Genomic DNA, 18,971 nt, shown 5'->3' on the forward strand with positions numbered 1-18,971 from the left:
ACAGGCGGCGCACGGCCCTTTTAAGGGCGGGCAGGCTGGGCGGGCTGGCGGCGGCGCGCTGCCCCTTTAAGGGCGGGGAGGCGGGGCGGGCCGGCGGCGGCGCGCGGCCCCTTTAAGGCTTGGCCTACGTGGCAACTGCTGGAGCCGCCGCCGAGGACGAGCAGCGAGGCCGGCTGGGCACTTCCTGTGGAGGCCGCACGGGCGCGGGTGCCGAGCAGGCCGAGCGCCGAGCGAGCGAGCGAGCCAGCTTCTGAGCCCCCGCCGCCGCTATGGGCCAGAACGACCTGATGGGCACGGCCGAGGACTTCGCCGACCAGGTGCGGCCTACGCCGGCCCGGCCCGGCTCAACTGCCCGCCGCCCCTTCCCGGGCCCCCGCCCCAGTACGGCCAGCCCTCGGCTCCCCGCCCCCCGCCTCTCTCCTACCTGAGGCTGCTCCAGGCCCCCTGCCTAGGCCAGCTAGGCCCGGGGATCCCGCCTGTATCCCTTTTCCGCCCCCCACAAGCGCTCCTCACCCCAGGCTGGGGCTGCCCCTTCACCCCATCCCGATCCCACTGGGGCGATCGTGGCCTCCCCTCCCCCAGGGAGGGCTTAGCAGCTCTCATCCGGGCCTTGGACGCCCCAATCCGGCCCTTGGTCCAAGCTCTCCTGTGTTCTAGCTTTCGCTCCTCTTTGCCTCCTCAGAGGACTAGGGTCAGGGTGTGTCCCCGGACCCCCGGCTTAGGCACCCAGATTTCATGATTCCCCGCTCCCCACCCTTTCAGCCCGGGCTGGAATATCCTTAGAAGACCGGAGTTGGGGGAGTGGTTTCTTACTTGGTCTCTAACAAGGCGCAGGAGTGCAGAAGTTTGGGGTCATGCTGTGGTGGGCATGGGTGTAAGGGCAAGTCCTTGGGTCTTGAGAAGTATCCTTTACGTGAACAGTTGGGTGGACTCTGCATGGTTTCTCTTTACAGGGTACTCTTAGGAGGCGGGCAGGGAGCTCCCATTCTGAATGTGGTTGGTCACATTGGAGCTGGGGTGCTCTGGTGTGGACCCCAGGTTTGGAGAGCAGCTTTGCTTCTCTCCTTTTCTCTTTCTCATATGTATCTGGCTTCTGGGGTCCCTTTGGCCCTCCCTGCATCTTCCCTGCTGGTTTGGACTCTGCCCTGGAGCCACATCGAATGGATGTGGCATACAAACCTGGGAGGAGGGGAGGCCTGTCTTCCTGATGTGTTTTTTTCTTTCCAGAGTGTACAGGTGGCATTCTGAGCAACAGGGAAACCCTTGAACGGGTGACTAATAGTTAAATGCTGTCAGGAACCAGGTGGACAGGATCAGACCCCAGGAAGGTGCAGGGCAGAGAATCCACTCCCTTTTTGTGGCAATTTTGTTTTTAGTTGTGTGTGTCTTATTTCTGAAAGGGTCCTGAGTGTGTACTGTGTCATCTTTGCAGGTAGGTCCTTGTCTAGCCAGTTGCCATTCTTGCCTCTGTTCACTCGATGGCTTTGTTGCTTTGCCAGAATCAAGAGCAGTGATAGTTACAGAGTTTTAATTTTTGAGGGGTGATGTTGGGTCATTACACTCAGGTCTAGACTCAGAGGAAGGCTGGTGTGTGTTTCTGTGATTTTTAAAAAATGAAAATGAGCATTTTTTCTGATGGTGATTGGTGATTGTGCTTTGGGTTCTTGTCCACCATTTTCCTGTGTAGGAAAGAAAGGTCTACCAACTTGAAGAAGTAGTGTTTCCAAAGGTCATGATTTTGTGATAAAGAAGATTATAAAACTATGTTCCTTGCAACAATTTGTATTGTACTGTCTCCACCAAGTAGGCTTTTTTTTTTTGCCACTTTTCGTTGACATGATCTTTTGTGACCCAATTTTATTTCCTCAAGGAGCAACTCTCTAAGCAGATGACTTCTGCTAGCGTGCACTTGCTCTTCAGCCGGAAAACCCTGGTTTTGCAAGTGAATTTCATGATCCAATCTAGATAAAACATCTCTTGTCAAGTGGCTGCCAACCACTGAATGGTAGACTTTCCTACTGAGAGAGTTCAGAATCTCTTTATGTCATCCTTTTTTGTTTTTCATTGTGTTTTGTTTCAAATCAAAGAAGACTAGTGAGCCAGCAAGGCCCATGAGAGGGGCACATGGTGCTCCCCACCAGATTTTGGAGGGGAAGGTGAGGCCCACAGAAGTTCTGGGCTTGTCTTGGCCTCAGCTCGGGAAGATGGTCCTGGTCCTCTACTTCTAGGCTAGTGGCATCTCTGATATGCTCTTCAGGTCTGGTGGTGCCTCTTTCTGATACAGATCTGGACAGAGCACTGCCATTGTAAAGGGAACAAGGAGACAGAGGCTGGGTGGGTGGGTGCACTACCTGCTGTTGGACCTTGGTCGTGGCGCTGGGTTTCAGGTGAGCACTTATGCCCCATCGGTCTGAGCTTCTCCCATCAGAGGCAGGGTGGGTGCAGGAAGAAGTGATTCTTAGCAGCTGCAAGTGATAAAGAATGCAAAGAGACCAGACTTGTCAACTGAAAATGGTCAAGTCCCAGGAGGATGGGAAATCCATCCAAGTCACCTGTCAAATCACGTGAGGAGTTTATCTCTACAGCCTTGCCTTCAGAAAACAAAAGCAAAGACACTGGGATGAGATTTGACCCTAAGTCTTGGCTGCTGAGAGGACACCTATGGAAGCGTTGTCTCCCAAGCCCAAGTGCCTGTCTCCGCTAACTATGATGGTGACGTGGAACCACTCCCTACGTGCCAGGCACTGGTCCAGGTCCTCATACACATTACCTTGCGTAACCCTCTTGGCCATATGAGGTTGGCCACAGGGTCTCTGTTTTCAGATGAAGAGAGTGGGGTCTGCCGGGGTCTTGTGCTTGCATGGTGGGGCAGTTCCCAGAACCAGGCCTTCTCCTGACCTGGTCCTTTAGTGTCCTCCTTAGGTCTCCAGGGGTTAGTCCAGTGAAGCCAGAAGGTTGGCCAGTTCCAGCTATTTGACTTTTCCCAGCTGTGCATCGCTTGTCTCTACCCCTGGCATTGAGCTCCTTGCCTTTGGCTATCAGGGCAGTGTCCCTTTGCTCCCAGGAAGCCAGGCTCTGGAGAAACTGCTGAGTTGTGCTCTGTGAGCAAAGGTGTTGGGGAGTCAATGAGGCCTGGTTGCGAGGGGCTGGGGCCTCAGTGAACTCAGCCATCCAAGGGGACATCTGTGGTTTGCAACTGCCACTCATTGCCCAGTAGACAGTCTGCAAAGTGTAGCTACTGAGTACATTCACACCATTACACAGGAGGATCAGCACTTCATGGGTTCTGCCTGGTGGCTCATTGCCAGGGTAACAGAAGGACACCTGTCTTCCTTGCCAACGTGGCCTTTGGTATTTCTACCTATCCATCAGCATGGCAAGAACCCCATCTTGGCCTTTGTCCAGCATAGCTAGGACAGCCTGATAGAGATAACCTGCCTGGTGTACTTGTGGTCTGTGGCCCTGAAGCTCTTGGTCCTCACTGCCTGGATGGCAGTTGAGGGTGGGTGGGAGTTGTGACAATGGCATGCTTCCTGAGTAGTATTCTCTTGTTTTGAGCTCCTGGTCCCCCTCCCAAGGGCCTCCTGCCCTGCATGCAAAGGCATAGAGAGAGAGAGGGCAAAGAGTAGGTGACTCACCTCTTCACTTGCTGATTTGGCAACAAGAGGGTAAAGGAAAGAAACCCCAGCTCTTGTGAGGGGGCTGTGGTGAGCGTGGCTTCTCTCACAAGATGAGCTACAGCAGTGTGCTTGCCTTTGCGGCTGCAGTAGCTGCTCCCTACGGCTGGGCATTTTGTCATGGCATTGATCTTTTGGAAAGAGAGCCAGGTCGTCACTCTGGCTTCTGGTCCAATGACCCCTTTCCTGTGTCTTGTGGGATGGCCTGAACCCCTAAGCAGCCCTTTGTGGGGTGGGCTGTTCAGAGGTGGGGTGGAAGCAAGCATGTGAGTCACTGGCAGGTGTGCCAGGCCTGACTCAGCTGTGAGGTCAATAACAGCCATAGGATGTGTCTGTTGGCCTCAGGTGGCCCTGGAGAAGGGCAGCCCTGGTCACAGAGGTCAAGGAAGGCTGACTTTCTCTTCCTCATCATTCTCATTTAACTGGGAATTGCAGACGGTTGCCTTCCTCCGTTTCTTTTTCTAAATACCGAGAAGAAACAGGTTTTATGTGGTGTTTGGGAGCTGAAGATGGCAGTGTGACAGTGATGACTGTGTCCTTCCATAGCTCTGTCTCTGGTTGAGATTATTTATGTCTCTAAGTGCCCTGTGGCCCCTTAACATCACAGTCCCCTTTAAATAATCCCAGTTTTCCATGTTTCCCTGGGGTGCCATCACACTTGGGGATCCTGTCACACTAGGCTGAGGGGCTCTCTGGGATCTGAAGGAAAAGCCTGCTGCAGAGGCTAATGAATGGTGGGCCTCCTTGATTGCCAAGCTCCCCCTGGTCAGCATCTGCCTTGCTTTCCCAACAGGGCTTTCAGTGGGTAGCACACTGGGTTTGCATCTGGTTCGCAAGGCCTCCTTGCCTGTGTGATGGCCACTGGCAGTGACGTGATAGCCTGTACTGTCTTTGTGTCTGGGATGTGTCTGGTTTGGTGGTAAGTCTGGGCTCTTGGTTGTGCTGAGGGCAGCATGCTCTCGGCCTTTTGTTAAAGCGGCATGATAGTGGTTAAGTAAATAAGTGTGAAAAGTTATGACCCAGAGGCATCCAGGGAATAAGATTAAAATTGGGTCTGGCCTGATGTTACTATGAATTTTTTTTTTGTCTTCCATCCAAACAGACGTTCATCAGAGGGCAGCTTGTTGGAGAGCCTCTGGGTGGGCCTGCTTTAAAAAATGGCCACCTTCCCCAACAAACACATGAAGAAATGCTCATGATCATTAGTTGAGCTGTTGTTGTGTTGTTATGTGCTGTTGAGTTGGACCCTACTCATAGTGACCCCTCCTTGGGTTTCTGAGGCAGTATCACTATGGAAGTAGATTGCCCCATCTTCCTTCCGAAGAGTGACTGGTGGGTTTGAACCGCCAGCCTTCTGGTTAGCAGTCAGGTGCCTCAGGCACTACGCTACATTAGCCATTAGAGAAATGAAAATCAAAACAACAGTGAGGTACCATCTCCCCACAGCATTAATAGCAAAGTTCAACAAGTCAGAAAATAGCAAATGCTGGTGAAGATGTGGAGAGATTGGGACGTTCATATACTGCTGGTGGGAATGTAAAATGATACAACCACTGTAGAAATCAGTATGGTGATTCCTTAAAAGGTCAGAATTAGAAATATCATTTGATCCAGCAATCCTATTACTAGGTATATATCCTAAAGAAGTGAGAGGTAGGACACGAACAGATACATACATATCCATGTTCATTGCAGCACTGTTTACAATAGCAAAGAGATGGAAACAACCTAAGTGCCCATCAACAGAAGAATGGATAACCAAACTATGGTACACACAATGGAATACTATGCAACAGTAAAGAATAATGTAGAATCTGCAAAACACTGCATGACATGGATGAACTTGGAAGACATTATGCTGAGTGAAATTAAGTCAATCACAGAACAATACAAATATTGTATTAGTTCACTATTGTACAAAGTCAAGAAAAGCTTTATATATGGAAGGAAACTTCCTTTGTTGTTTACCATGGATGGCATAGGAGGGGAGGGAGCACTGCTAGATAGGTAGAGACAAGTACTGATTTGAGTGAAGGGAAGGGCAGTGTATCAGAGTGAGTGATCAACACAGTGGCATTGAGGAAGAGGAAACCATAGAGAGGTACATGGGTGGTACAGACAACAAAGATGAAACCTTTTTCATGTACAGTACTGTATTGTGGGGAAAAAAAATGGCCACCTTATACCATCTTTGCATGCTGGAGCCACCGGGACCACCATTTGAGCCCAGCTACCTATAGTGAACACTTTTCTCAAAGCAGAGGGCTGGTCTGTCTCCCGCAGGGCTGTCTCCTTCCGCTGTTCTTGGGCCCCTAATCCTCTTGACCCAGACACTCCAATTAAGAGTAGCAAAGTCATCAGGGGGCTTGAAATACAGCCGCCTGTCTCAGGCTGGGCTGCAGATTAGAGTGTCCGCAGTTCCTCTGAGCCCAGGCAGGCACGTCTGCACATCCCGTCAGGCTTCCACATGGATGGGTCAGTGGCATCTCGACTCTTGTTTGAGGAGTCAGACACTCCATGGGGTCTCTGTCTTCAGAGACCATGAGTGACAGACTACCTCTTCACATCTATTCTTGGTGCTCCTTCTTCAGCCTCACTGAGAGGGCTACCCAGCCCCAGTGTTGATGTCGAGTGGAAGGAAGGCCTGTGTCACTGCCAAGGCTTCTTGCGCTGGGCCTTCTTTGAAGGTGGTGATGTTGGAGCTGGACTAGCTCTCTTCCACTGCACAGGGCCACAAGGCAGGGGCGAGAGGAAGCATGGTACTGCTGTCCCAGCACCTCCTTATCTGGAGCAAGTGGTGATGCTATAGCATCCATGCTGACCCTTGTTTCTACATGGACAACAGAACTCTCATGGGAGCGTTTGGGATGTCTTTTATTGATTTATTTTTAAAAACAAGGTTTTTCTCCATCCCTGCATATAGATTTGTAGATTAATAGAATTGGAAAGAGGAGTCCTGGTGGCATACTGATTAAACGTTTGGCTATTAACCAAAAGGTGGCAGTTTGAACCCACCAGCTCCTCCATGGGAAAAAGATGTGGCAGTCTGCTTCTGTAAAGCTTGACATCCTTGGAAACCTTATGGAGCAACTCTGCTCTGTTCTAGAGGGTCACGATGAGTTGGAATCGACTTCACAACACTGGGTTTGGTTTGGTTTTTGATTTTGAAGTTGGAGAGAATCTTAGCAGCCATTAACCCAGATCCTCACTTTGTCCAAGAGTAACAGACACCACCCCCGCCTCTCCCCCAAAGTAATTCAGCTTGTCCCTGGACACAAAGCACGCGGCTGGTCGGTGTCATGTCAGGGTGCAGGCACAGATTTCATTGATTGTCTACTTGTCTGTGCACATCACTGAGTGCTGCCATTGTAAGTGGAGGAGGAAAGGCTGAGCAGATGTGTACAGAATCAACACCTGGGGGTCAAGCTCAGTGTATTTGTGGAAAATGGACAGCTGGCTCCATTAGCTCCCCTGCTACGATGGGGAGCTGCCCCACTGTGGCCCTGACCAGGGGGCTTTTCTGTGCAGACCAAGTGCCATCTCCATTGATGAACTGGATGGACATGGGTCTTACAACCTGTAACTGAGTCAACCACATCAGCAGCTCCTAAGACTTTGAAGCAACTTTTCAGAATGTCATAGTTGAAGAAATGTGCATCTGTATGTCTCCATTTACTCCAGCAGGAGATTGGACCACTTCCAGAAGGGACATTAATTTGACTGCCCATGAGGGGTCAGACTTGAGTCTGCCCTTCAGACTCTGGCCTCCTGGCATGTTACTTGGGCAGGTCCCCAATCTTTCTCCCAAGCACCTGCCAGCTATAGGGTTATCACACAGGACTTCTTTCCCTTTGGGTCATAGCCTTAGGCAGCTGGGAGAGTACTTGTGGTGCACTTGGGTGGTGTTTGCACCTGGCCCCTTTGTTTCCTAGTTGATATTATGACTGGCATCACCTGCTCAGAACTAGAAGCTGTGGATGTGTTTTCCTCTGACATCTCCGGTGACAGTGGCACACACTCATGTCTCACTGTTGTTGAAGCCATCCTATTTGTGTTCTTAATTTGGTTAGGGCCCCACTGGCTTTACAAAAACCCCAGCATTTCCCAGCTGTGTGACATGACATGCCTAGCATTTCAGAGTCTTGCCTGTAACTACAGCACATCACTTGGTTACCCAGCCAGGTTTGAAGCTGCCAGTGGGGAGCTTGGCTGGGGCAGGAGACACTAGCTCTAGTCCCTGCCTGAATGCCCTTCTGAGCCTGGTGGCCTCACCTTGCTGGAGAATCTGGGGGCTGTGAATATATACATGTCTTACTTGGCCGGCCATCTAGCCCTCTTGGCCTGGGACCGCATGTCCCCTAGGTGGGCTTTTGGCTTACAGGTGTGTCCTCTGCTTTCTTCTGTGTGTGGGGTGCTAAGCATCAACTGGGTGCTAGGGCTGGGACCATTTCCTGTCACCCTGTCTGCTCAGGGCAGCCTTGGGGAACTGTTTCTCCTGCTGCTCCTCAGTCTGCCTACTTGTGAAATGGGGCTGGGCTAACTCAGTAGTTCTCAGCCAGGGGCTGTTTGGCCCCAGGAGACATTTTTAATACTGTGGGGCAATTTCATAACGGGTGCTGCTGGCATCGGGTGGGTAGAAGCCAGGGACACTGCTAATCTGGTGGGGTTTTCCAGCCCAGATGCTGCCAGCGTCAAAACCAAGGAGCCTGGATAAGGCTATCCCTGTGGTCCTTTCAATGTGTCCTGACGGCAGCTGGGTGGCTTACAGTAATTCCATGCTTAAAAGCCCGGTGGCTAGTAAAGTGCCAGCTGAGGGGAGGGGTCATAGAGGAGGGTGCAAGCTGGTGCCTACCGTGTCTGAGCAGATGGGCCTGGTGAGTCACATATCCCCAGGCTGGTGCCTGCGATGGCCCAGTGTCCTGAGTATAGTGTTTGTGGAGGCAGGTGTTATGACCCCTGAGGCTGCAGGTGGGGGCTGGGACTTGAGAACATCTGTCCTCCATGCTTCCTGCCTCTACCATCCTGGGTCCTTCTGCCCACCCCACCCATGCTCTCGCTGCCACGCAGCCCCTCACCTGTGTCTGGCCTGCAGTTCCTCCGCGTCACGAAGCAGTACCTGCCACATGTGGCACGCCTCTGCCTGATCAGCACCTTCCTGGAGGATGGCGTCCGCATGTGGTTCCAGTGGGGCGAGCAGCGTGACTACATCAACACTACCTGGAACTGTGGCTACCTGCTGGCCTCCTGCTTCGTCTTCCTCAACCTGCTTGGGCAGCTGAGTAAGTGGCTCACGCTTCCTGGAAGGGGTGCAGTTTCCTTGGGGTGGCCTATTCCTGCATGGATGGCATACCCACAGTTGGTCTGCAGAGAGAAGGAGGCCATGTTGGAATTCGAGGCTTTCTTAAGCAGAGGTGCTTTCCGCTTCCTGCTGGACTTGCTTTGGGTGTTTGCTCTACAAGCATGGCTAGCGATTTTGGGGCTGGCCAAGGGAACAGGACATAGTCCCTGTCCTTAAGGACCCAAAGCAGGTGTAAGGATACTGGAGGGTCTCAGAGGCTAGTGCAGGAGCTCAGGCAAACATGTCTAGAAAGGATGGATAGGACTTCAGTCACAGAGCGGGAATGGGTCAGGCTGAGAGAGGTGCATGCCAGCTTCAGAGCTTCCCTCTGCCCCTGACAGACCATCTTGTCCATCCGTCACCCTCCCCCCGCCCTTTAAATTACGGGACAAGAAAGGGACTTTTCTCCAAGCCCTTCACAGCAGAGCAGTTCATTACCACTTCTAGTGAATGGCTGACTCTGGAAGATGGCCCTTTCTTCCTATCACAGCCACCCTCAAGCCTCATGTTCTAACCTATCCAGTCTGTGTGCACGCATGGCCCAGTTCTGCCCTCACTGTCCTGACACTGCTGCCTGCTAGGGTGCTGGCTGGGCTCCAGCTGCACTGGGCCGGGAGAGGTGGCTATGCGTTGGGCAGTGTTTCTGCCAAGCAGGACTTGCCCAGTGCCCTGACCTTACCCTCTTCTTCCCAGCTGGCTGTGTCTTGGTACTGAGCAGGAACTTTGTGCAGTATGCGTGCTTCGGACTCTTTGGAATCATAGCCTTGCAGGTAAGCGGCTTGTCATCTCGGTTTTCTTCTCTGAAAGGCATGGAAAGGGGCCTCCTCCCTCCAACCCTTGGCCGACCTGATTGCCTGAAGCCCTTTTCTGTCAAGGGTGGCTCAGGAGAGCCTCATGGCTCCTGATAGGCATGGGGGCACTGGCTGCATGCCCATCTTCTGCCACTTCCCTGAGTTACCACCGACAGAGGAGAAGACATGAGGTCCTATTTTGTTATCACACCACTTCAAAGAGAGGAGTACTCAGTGCTCAGGGTGAAATGTTGAAAATGTAGAATTTTAACCCAGATCCATGGTTCCAGAATCGGCCTGTTCTCAGAATGCTGTGGGTACAGGTCTGATGGTGAAGCAGGCTTGTGAGACTGGCCCCCAGCCCACACAGCACACTTGCTAAGAAACACGCAACCCAGGTTTGCACTGGACGTTGTCTTCTGTGTCCTAGAGCTGGCTGTGTGCTTTATAAACCTTCTCACTCATGTGAGGAAAACTGTCCCGCACTGTTAGCTGTGTGGAGACAGTTATTTGCAGAGGCTGTGACTTTAGCCTCTCTTCTCCCTTCCCTACAGACAATCGCCTACAGCATCTTATGGGACTTGAAGTTCTTGATGAGGTAGGTGCCCTCTGGGAGGTGAGTGCCTGTGCTTTTCTCATGCTCTAATCTCAGTGCCATTGCATGGAGGAGAGCTGCTTTGGGTCCAGACTGAGCCACTTAGGAGCAGCATCTCTTGTGGACACTGGCAAAGTCCTTTTCTCCCCATCCATGCCCCAGCATTACCCCACCCACTGCCATTGAGTCGATTCTGACTCATAGTGACCCTCTAGGACAGAGTGGCACTGCTCCTTAGGGTTTCCAGGGCTTTGAATCTTTACGGAAGCAGACTGCCTCATCTTTTTCCTGCAGAGCAGCTGGTGTGTTTGAACCACTGGTCTTTTGCGCAGCAACTGAGCACTTACCCACTGTGCCACCAGAGGTCCCGAGTTAACAGTGAGACTGAAATCACTTGCTATCACCCAGCTATCAGCAGTGCCAGTGAGGGTAGAATCTGGTTCTGAGTGTCTAGGTTCCCTGGCACTGTTGTCAGTTGTCCATGTGCTGCCCTGTCCTGCTCAGCAGGTGGTTTGGTTTGGAGAAGGGGCACACACTTCATGTCTGATTAGCACTCACTCATAGTCCGTCTGGTGTTTTTGTTCCCAGGAACCTGGCCCTGGGAGGGGGCTTGCTGCTGCTCTTGGCGGAGTCACGGTCGGAAGGGAAAAGCATGTTTGCAGGCGTCCCCACCATGCGGGAGAGCTCTCCCAAACAGTACATGCAGCTCGGAGGCAGGGTCCTGCTGGTCTTAATGTTCATGACCCTCCTTCACTTTGATGCCAGCTTCTTCTCCGTGAGTATCCTGCTGCTCAGACTACCTGGCTCATGTCCTTTTTGGAAGAGTGCTGTTCTTCTCCCCACCCTCTAGGCACCTCCCTCACCTTCCCTGGTTTTTCGTGAAGCTGAGCGAAGGCTGCAGTATTAGCCTGCAGCACACTTGGGACCAGATAGTTCAGAGGAAGTGATCTATTGATCCTGTTAAAGCAAAAACCTGCCTTGCTAGTGGACCAGAGAAGCTTTCTTTCTACCTTGTCCTAGGGCTGCTGCCCAGGATCCTCGAGGCTGATACCCTATTGTCTGCTTGTGTTCACTCAGCAGACTTTAGCTGAGTTTGAGTCCCCTTTGCCTGCCAAGCATTGAGGTCACAGAGACGGAAGGCTCTGTCCTTGCCTTGGAAGCTTTCAGAACCTGGGACAAGCCCTGAGAGGCTGGTGAGCCCCTGTGGGACAGCTCCCAGAAGGGACCCCCAGCGCCTAGGGCAGAGGGGAGGCAGTTCCAAGCTGGGATGACTGGGTGGGCATGGACTTGAAGTTAGCGGTCCGTGTACAAACTTGTGTGTCGCTTGGTAGGTTGCAGCTGTTCATTGGGGACTTCTTTAGTCTCTCCCTAGTCCTTCTTGCTTCAGAGCTGGTGGTGTTGCGATACTTACTACCTGCCACCCCTACCACTTCCAACTCTTAATTTTGTGTCTTGTCTCTTAAGTGGCCATCTCCCTGCAGTACCCTGAGTCGTGTGAAGCCAGCATAGCACTGCAGTGGTACGGAATGCTCAGAGCCTGCCAGCTTAGAAACTGCGACCCGCCTTTCTCCCTCCCTTCCTTTTCAGTCTCTCCCTTTGTGTCTGGTGCAGGTTCTCCAGAACATTGTGGGCACAGCTCTGATGGTCTTGGTGGCCATTGGCTTTAAAACCAAGCTGGCGGCTCTGACTCTTGTCATCTGGCTCTTTGCCATCAACGTGTACTTCAACGCCTTCTGGACCGTTCCCGTGTACAAGCCCATGCACGACTTCCTCAAGTACGACTTCTTCCAGACCATGTCGGTGATCGGAGGCTTGCTTCTGGTGGTGGCTCTGGGCCCGGGGGGTGTCTCCATGGACGAGAAGAAGAAGGAATGGTAACAGCCCTCTCCCTGCCTGGCTTGGGCCTGCAGCCGCCGAGGACCATCCAAAATGGATTCAACAAAACTGCCAGCATTTATGTATCCTCTTTCCTCCCCTCCCTTGGTAAAGGCAAAGATGTTTTGAGAACTTTATTTGCAGAGACACGTGAAAATCGATGGCTACACCTGCCTTGGAACCGTAACTTGGCATCTGAGTATTCACTGCTGGCCGGATGGTTCGTCCTGCCCAGCCTGGCTGCATGAGGGGCAGCTTGGCTGGTTGTGGCCCCTTGGTCTGATTTTTGTGTTTGTTTCTCTTTTTTTGGGGGGTGGGTAGGGAGGCCTTTGAGCTGTACTGTGAGCAGATACATTTGTGTATCATTCAACACGGTCTCCCTCTTATTATTTTCAAAGTTTACATTCTTAGCTAAAACTACTAAATGATTTGGGGAATTGGGGTAGCCTGGCCAAATGTCACACACGCTGTTAAAACTCCCTAGCTTAAAATCGTACTGGTGGCTTCAAGGTTGTTTCTACCCCTCACTGTAATACTTTATGGGAATAGTGAAAAATCAGACAAACTCAGAACCTAAAGAAGTGATGCAGTATTAAAAGGGGCGACTGGAGCTGCTGCTCATGGTAGAAGTCCCTGTCAGAAGGTTGGTTTGGTGCATGGGCTTCTACTGGGCGATGCCCATCAGGAGTAGCCATGGGGAGGGGCTGCTGTGGGTCGGATGCCTCCGTACGAATTGAGCCTGCATACAGGAGGGCTGGCCAGGACACTACACCAAGCAGCCCTGCCAGCAGCACCACCCCTCTGGTTAGCTGGCCACCTCCTGTCTGGCCAGCCTGCAGAGGGGACAGCTGTCATGGGGTAGCAGTGACAGCAGACTAGGACCCATGGGGTCTAGTTACCTCACACTTGACCTTTCCACAGAACAAGGTCTCAAACCTATAAGTGGCTGGCCTGCAGTAGTGCCTGCACAGCTTCCTGGCCAAGGGGTGTCCAGCTGAGGTGCTGACTGACCATTCTCACAAGGCTGTTGCTTGCTCAGACTGTCTTGCTATGCTGAATGTAGCCAAAATTCCTCTCTATGATGTGATGCCTTACCGATTTGATCTTAATCTGGATTTAAAGTTTTCTAACATTGCCTTAAACTGTGTTTCTCTTCTTGGGGGGTATACTTGATACAGATCATTATAGAAGGGGCTAGCAGACGGGCTGAGGCTGAGCAAGGCTCAGCCCCTAGCACTGGGGGTGAGGGTGGGGTGTGGGATGGGGAGTGGTACCACGGTAGCAGTTCACACCCACCGTGGGGTTAGATCCTTGAAGGCCCAGTAGCCCTAAGTTGGAGCTTGAACTATGTCTTCAGCCAGGTGTGCGAGACTCAGTCCTGTCCCCAGCGCTGGCTCTGGGCTGTCCTGAATCGGTGAGGGCAGGGACAGGCCTTGGCCCACCTCATCAGGCAGGGTGACAGGCGCCCTCTCTAGCCTTCCCCTGTGTGTATCCCAGCCCGGGGAGGCTGGTTCCCAGTTGTTCCTGAGCCTCTCCACAAGGACCCCCTCTCATGCTCCCAGCATTTGTAAGACGAATGGCTCAGGACAGAGGGGCTCTTTCTGTGCCATCATAGGAAGGCTGGTTCTACCATAGCACCTCAACTTCCTGGGCCACACCCCTGTCCACACAGGACAACCACCCCATCAAATGACACTTGGTCATGCCATCTGGCCACTGTTCTTGGCAGTTGATGGGTTCTCCTTTGTCCCGTGCTTGGAAGATTTGCTTTGTGGAAGCAGGGCTGACCCGTGTGGCCACACAGTGTTGTCACTGTGAGTCTGCGCCAGCAGCCTCAACTGCCAGTTGTTCCCGCCGCTCCTTTGGCCCTAAATGGGCCAGTGCTGGGGCCATATGATCTACCAACTGGTTTTGGCAAAACAATTTCCGCTTTACATGGGAAATAGGTATAAATCTCATTTATGCTGTATTTTATATCTTAGTTGTGTTTGAAAACGTTTTGATTTTTGGAAACACGTCAAAATAAATAATGGCATTTGTTGTATAGAGTTTGATCATCTGGCTCCCTGTACCTGCCATCGCGACCTCAGCCGATTCCACTGCTGTTCCCTTCCTCAAGACAGCTGCTTCCTGGGGGTGGAGGCAGGACTCCCCCATCTTGGCCCTGCCTTGGGGGCAGCAAGATGGGTGGAGAAGGCATGTTGGGACAACACTGGGTAGGCTTGAAGGAGGAACAGGCTGGCGGTGCATTCTCTCTGGTGCTTGGTACTAGTCCGACTGTTTCTTAGAATTGAAGCTCTTAGGTCTGCAGTGGTGACTTTTCACCTTCTTCTTCAGTGAGCCCAGCTGCTTCTGTGACACAAACAGATCCCAGTTACAAAGGCCTCCTCTCTGATTCCAGGGTGGAGCTCAGTGGATCAGGTTGCCTACCCCACACACATCCAGAGGTGTTGGTCTGAGAACCCACCATTGGCTGCCCTACTCACCCACACTGCTGGGACAGGCAGTATCCCCATGGAACATACTAAAGGGTAACACTTAGCATTTCAAAGCTTTGTAGTAAAGACCTGGGACTTCTCTGGTCCCAGTCCTGGTTATCTGTCAAAATCTTCATTCCTGACCCTACTGCAAAGATAAAGGATGGTATCTAGTAATTAAACACTTTGCTCTAAGTTGCTTAGGGTGCCCTGGGTGACACAAATAGTTAACACACTTGGCTGATAACTAAAAGGTTGGTGGTTCAAATCCAGAGGTGTCTCAGAAGAGAGGCCTGGTGATCTTCCAAAAAATCAGCCACTGAAAACACCAAAGAGCACAGTTCTGCTCTGACACCCACGGGCGTTGGGATTGATTCCATGGCAATTGGTTTGTCTCTCCCCCTAGGTTACTTTTCTGCAGTGGCCAGCCAACCGACCAGCTGACGGTCCGACCAACTGACTGACCAACCAACCAATTTTAACTCCCAGTTCACTAGTCTGTGTTTCAGGTTTTCTCCCTGCGCTGTGGAGCCCTGTTGTGTGCAGAGGTTCCTAGGCAGCTACAGCTAGGAAGCAAGGGGAAGGTCCAATGATCCTCCGTCAGAGAAGGCCTGGCTCACTTTCATTTATGTTGTTATCTTGTGATTTCATGTGTGGAAGATTCTAAGTTTTTTTTCTTTTCTTTTTTGTGAAGAATTTGAAAATCCTCACTAGCAGAAGCTGCCGTGCTAGCAGCCGTGGCAGTTGTGCAGGTCGGCTTACCTTCCTGTGCTTCTGGACCACTGCCTGACTAATGTCCATCCCCTCTCTTCTGCTTCCAGAATTATTCTCTCTCTTAGGCTGTGGCATGTCATCCTCATTATCCATCCAACAGTAGTCAGTCCTGCCCCCGTTCTCGGTCCCTCCAATGTCCTTTCTGGTAAATAGCTTGGCTGGAAGGAGCAGAGGAAGGAGTGACAGCCAGAGATGCTAACTGCAGTGGGCGTGGGGGTATGGAGAGCTGTTCATGGAACCCAGCACTCACAGCACAGGAAAGGATGAGGATACAGACATAGACGTGTGTGGGGCTGGCCCAGAAGAGGGTGTGCCTGCTTACGTGGGTATAGATCTGTCATGCTGTCGTCACTCTGGGCTCCTCCCTCATCACTGGATGCAGGTTCCCAGAAGTCTCCCATTCTGCCAGGCAGCCTGCCACCATCTGTCTGGTCTTTCTGACGTTGCCTCCTATGCAGCAGACAGGCTGGGACATACTCCACCCCTTGCTTCTGACACTCCTCATCTGGTGGGCAGCAGGGGCCCTGTCAGCACATACGGCGCTCTGGGCTCCAAGCTGATCCGTGAGTGCTACATAGTCAGGGCCCTGGACTCCCACCCCGTAGTAGCAAGGACATGCCACCAGCCCAGCTCCCATCTGGCATGGAGCAGGGATGGGAGGCATGGGCTGTGGCCGAGAGGGAAGAAGATGGTGCAGGTCTACTGGTTGCCACCTTCCCTTCCTCTGGTTCTAGCTAGGCCACAAGGTATGGCAGGGGATGTGCTGAGCAGGCAGGAGTGGACAAGCCGGGCCCAGGTAGAACTAGCATGCAGCTTTCAAATGCAGCTCAGCCTAGAGGGGATGCTAGCATATCACCAGCCTGTCACCAGCCCAGTAGCTACAGCTCTCTTTCAGGCAGTGGCCCAGGACACCACCTTGGATGGGTGGCTTGGTGGAAATGGACTGCCCAGCCCTTGCCAACACTGGACTTTGAGCAGAGCTCGGATGGGGCTTCCACAGAAGGACCTCACTGGAATCACTGTCCACTCACGTGCTGATGACCCCAAGAAGCTGCACAACTGGCATAGGGAGGGATCTTCTGGTTCAGGAGGGGCGTGGGGCTGGGCTTGTGTCCCCAGCATAGAAAAGTCCCTCGGCTGCTACCCATTGCCCCCAGTCCACTCTCCTCAGCAAGTACAGCCCTGGGATAGGAACTGGAGTGTCCCTGCCTATTCCAGCCCTGGCAGTGCACTCCACCATGCGCTCCATGGCCTGTCCCCTACCTCCCCATACCCCTTACACGTTGGCACAGTAGCCCTGTCTCAGACCTTGCACGACTATCTCCTCTCCCTGTTGCCCCCAGCTCTCATGTCCTTCCAGCTTCACCTAGACAGAAACCCTTGGAGCCTTCCAGCCCTCCTACCCAGGGCCAGCCTCCAGTTAGTCAGTTACTCCCTTGGCACCAACTCCTGTACCACGTGGACCACACCAGCAGTCACTTCTGAGTTGGCCTCTGGCTCTGCGTCTGGTTCTTGCTAAACTGAGCCATGCAGTCGGGACTGCCGTCCACATGCGCCATGCACAAACCAGATGACTGAGGGTGGCAGAAGCCACACACTGCCAGAATGCACTTTGCTGTGCCTTCTCTGAAGGAGCCCTGTAATACTCACACTTGTGCAGTGCCCTCTGGAAGCGGCGACCCTGGGTGTGTCTCAGCACGTGCTCTGGACACTTGTTGATGTGCCGCAGGGTGAGTCTACAGAACAACTGGTGCCTGAAGGACAAGGAAGTCTTGGTTTTCAGGGATAGTTCACAAGAAAGGAGCCAGGACGATGGCCTCCTGTCCTGGCTGCATCTGGGAATCAAGGGGCCCAGTCCCACATGTCTGATAGGAATGGTCTGCAGGGTAGCCTGGGGTTTTCAATGCTCTGAGTGAGTGAGTCTGTGCTGCAGGAAGGTGGGTACCACAGCTGGGCTCCAGGATGAGATCATATGTGGAACACACAGCATAGAGCCTGGCAGAAGGCTCAAACATGGGATACTCACCACCACCCTTTCCTTGTCCCAACCCTTGTCAGCCATCACTTTAGCTATATCCAACATGCCCTTTTAAGTAGAAAGGAGCTCTGGTGATACAGTGCCTAAGGCATCTGACTGCTAACCAGAAGGCTGGTGGTTCAAACCCACCAAACCAAAACCAACTCATTGCCATCGAGTTGATCCTGACTCATAGCAACCCCTCCTTGGGCTTCTGAGGTGGTACCTGTATAAAGAGAGCTCTGGTGGCATAGTCCCTAAGGCATGTGACTGCTAACCAGAAGGCTGGGGGTTCAAATCCACCAGCCACTCCTCAGAAAAAAGGTTGGGCAATCTACTTTTGTAGTAATACCACCTCAGAAACCCAAAGAGGGGTCACTATGAGTCGCATCTGACTCAATGGGAATGAGGTTTTTTTGTTTTTGTTTTTTCCGGTTCTCTCTACAGAATTAGACTGCCCAATCCTCCTTCCGAGGAGGGGTTGGTGGGTTTGAACCACCAGCCTTCTGGTTAGCTGTCAAATGCCTTGGTCACTACACCATAAGAGTTCCCTCAAACCCATCAGCGCTCTGAAAAGGAAGACGGGGCAATCTACTTATCATAAAGATTTACTGCTTCAGAAACCCAATGGGGGGTCGCTATGAGTCAGAATGGCAGTGGGTTTCAAGTGAATGTGAAACTGACATCCCTTGGAGCCTTAGAAGACAGAACACAGATGACAAACCTCACTCCTGAGGATGGGCTCACTTGGGATTACAGGTGACTCAGCACCACATCCCACCTGGAACCCGGTTCTCCTGACTCAGGGAAAGACCATTTCCTTGCAAGGAGCACTGAGCCAGACATGAGGAGGCCTGGGTTTTAGAACTAGACTCTGATACCCCTTCCAGCAGCCAGACTCGCCACTGCGGGGTACTGTACCTTCTCGGAACGTGGGGAAAACAGGGTTCCCTTCCCAAGGGGCTTTGAGGTGGGGGTCCCCTCGCCTCTACGATGGCCACCCCCTCACCCTCGTGGTGGCCGCGCCCTTTCGCTCTCAAGGTGGCGCCCACGTACGGATTCTTCGTGCTGGGAACGATATGGGGCTCGAACTCCGCATAGTCGAAGGCGGGAACTGCTCGCACCAGCCGCTGATACTTCTTGCCGCGGGTGTAGACCTGGAGCTCAGACAGGCGGCAGGGCAGCTCGTGGCCCGTCAGAGTACACGTCACCTGCAGGAGAAGGAGGGCGCGGTCAGGGGCCTGGCACCCTCCCGGTATCCCCGTCCCGCTCGCTCCGTCCCTGCGCCACGGCCCTGTCCCGCCGAGGACCTTAGTGTCGCCAGGCTCGAGCCGCAGATTCGGGTGCTGGCTCAAGAAGGTGCGCACTTCGGCTAGGGGCTCGCCCATGTTCGGCCGCGGTGTCGCGCACACATGGGCTAGACAACC

General features: G+C 52.8%; 2 protein-coding genes across 2 annotated transcripts; one reads left to right on the forward strand and one right to left on the reverse strand.

The window, feature by feature from the left end:
- The first annotated feature begins 269 nt into the window (after positions 1–269).
- SURF4 (surfeit 4) lies at positions 270–12,279 on the forward strand. Its single transcript, XM_007954312.2, has 6 exons — positions 270–317; positions 8,770–8,956; positions 9,709–9,785; positions 10,361–10,404; positions 10,990–11,176; positions 12,013–12,279. The coding sequence occupies exons 1-6, from the start codon at positions 270–272 to the stop codon at positions 12,277–12,279; spliced, it is 810 nt and encodes a 269-aa protein (XP_007952503.1).
- Positions 12,280–14,544: 2,265 nt separating this feature from the next.
- On the reverse strand, positions 14,545–18,932 carry SURF2 (surfeit 2). The gene is made up of 6 exons (XM_007954326.1): positions 18,855–18,932; positions 18,601–18,755; positions 17,178–17,281; positions 15,850–16,032; positions 15,516–15,685; positions 14,545–14,628 (listed from the first exon to the last, which is right to left on the reverse strand). Exons 1-6 carry the CDS (start codon positions 18,930–18,932, stop codon positions 14,545–14,547), a joined length of 774 nt encoding a protein of 257 aa, XP_007952517.1.
- Positions 18,933–18,971: the final 39 nt, after the last annotated feature.

This window comes from Orycteropus afer, unplaced genomic scaffold, assembly GCF_000298275.1.
Source record: "Orycteropus afer afer isolate SDZICR_OR568_19922 unplaced genomic scaffold, OryAfe1.0 scaffold00456, whole genome shotgun sequence".
NCBI classification, from domain to species: domain Eukaryota; kingdom Metazoa; phylum Chordata; class Mammalia; order Tubulidentata; family Orycteropodidae; genus Orycteropus; species Orycteropus afer.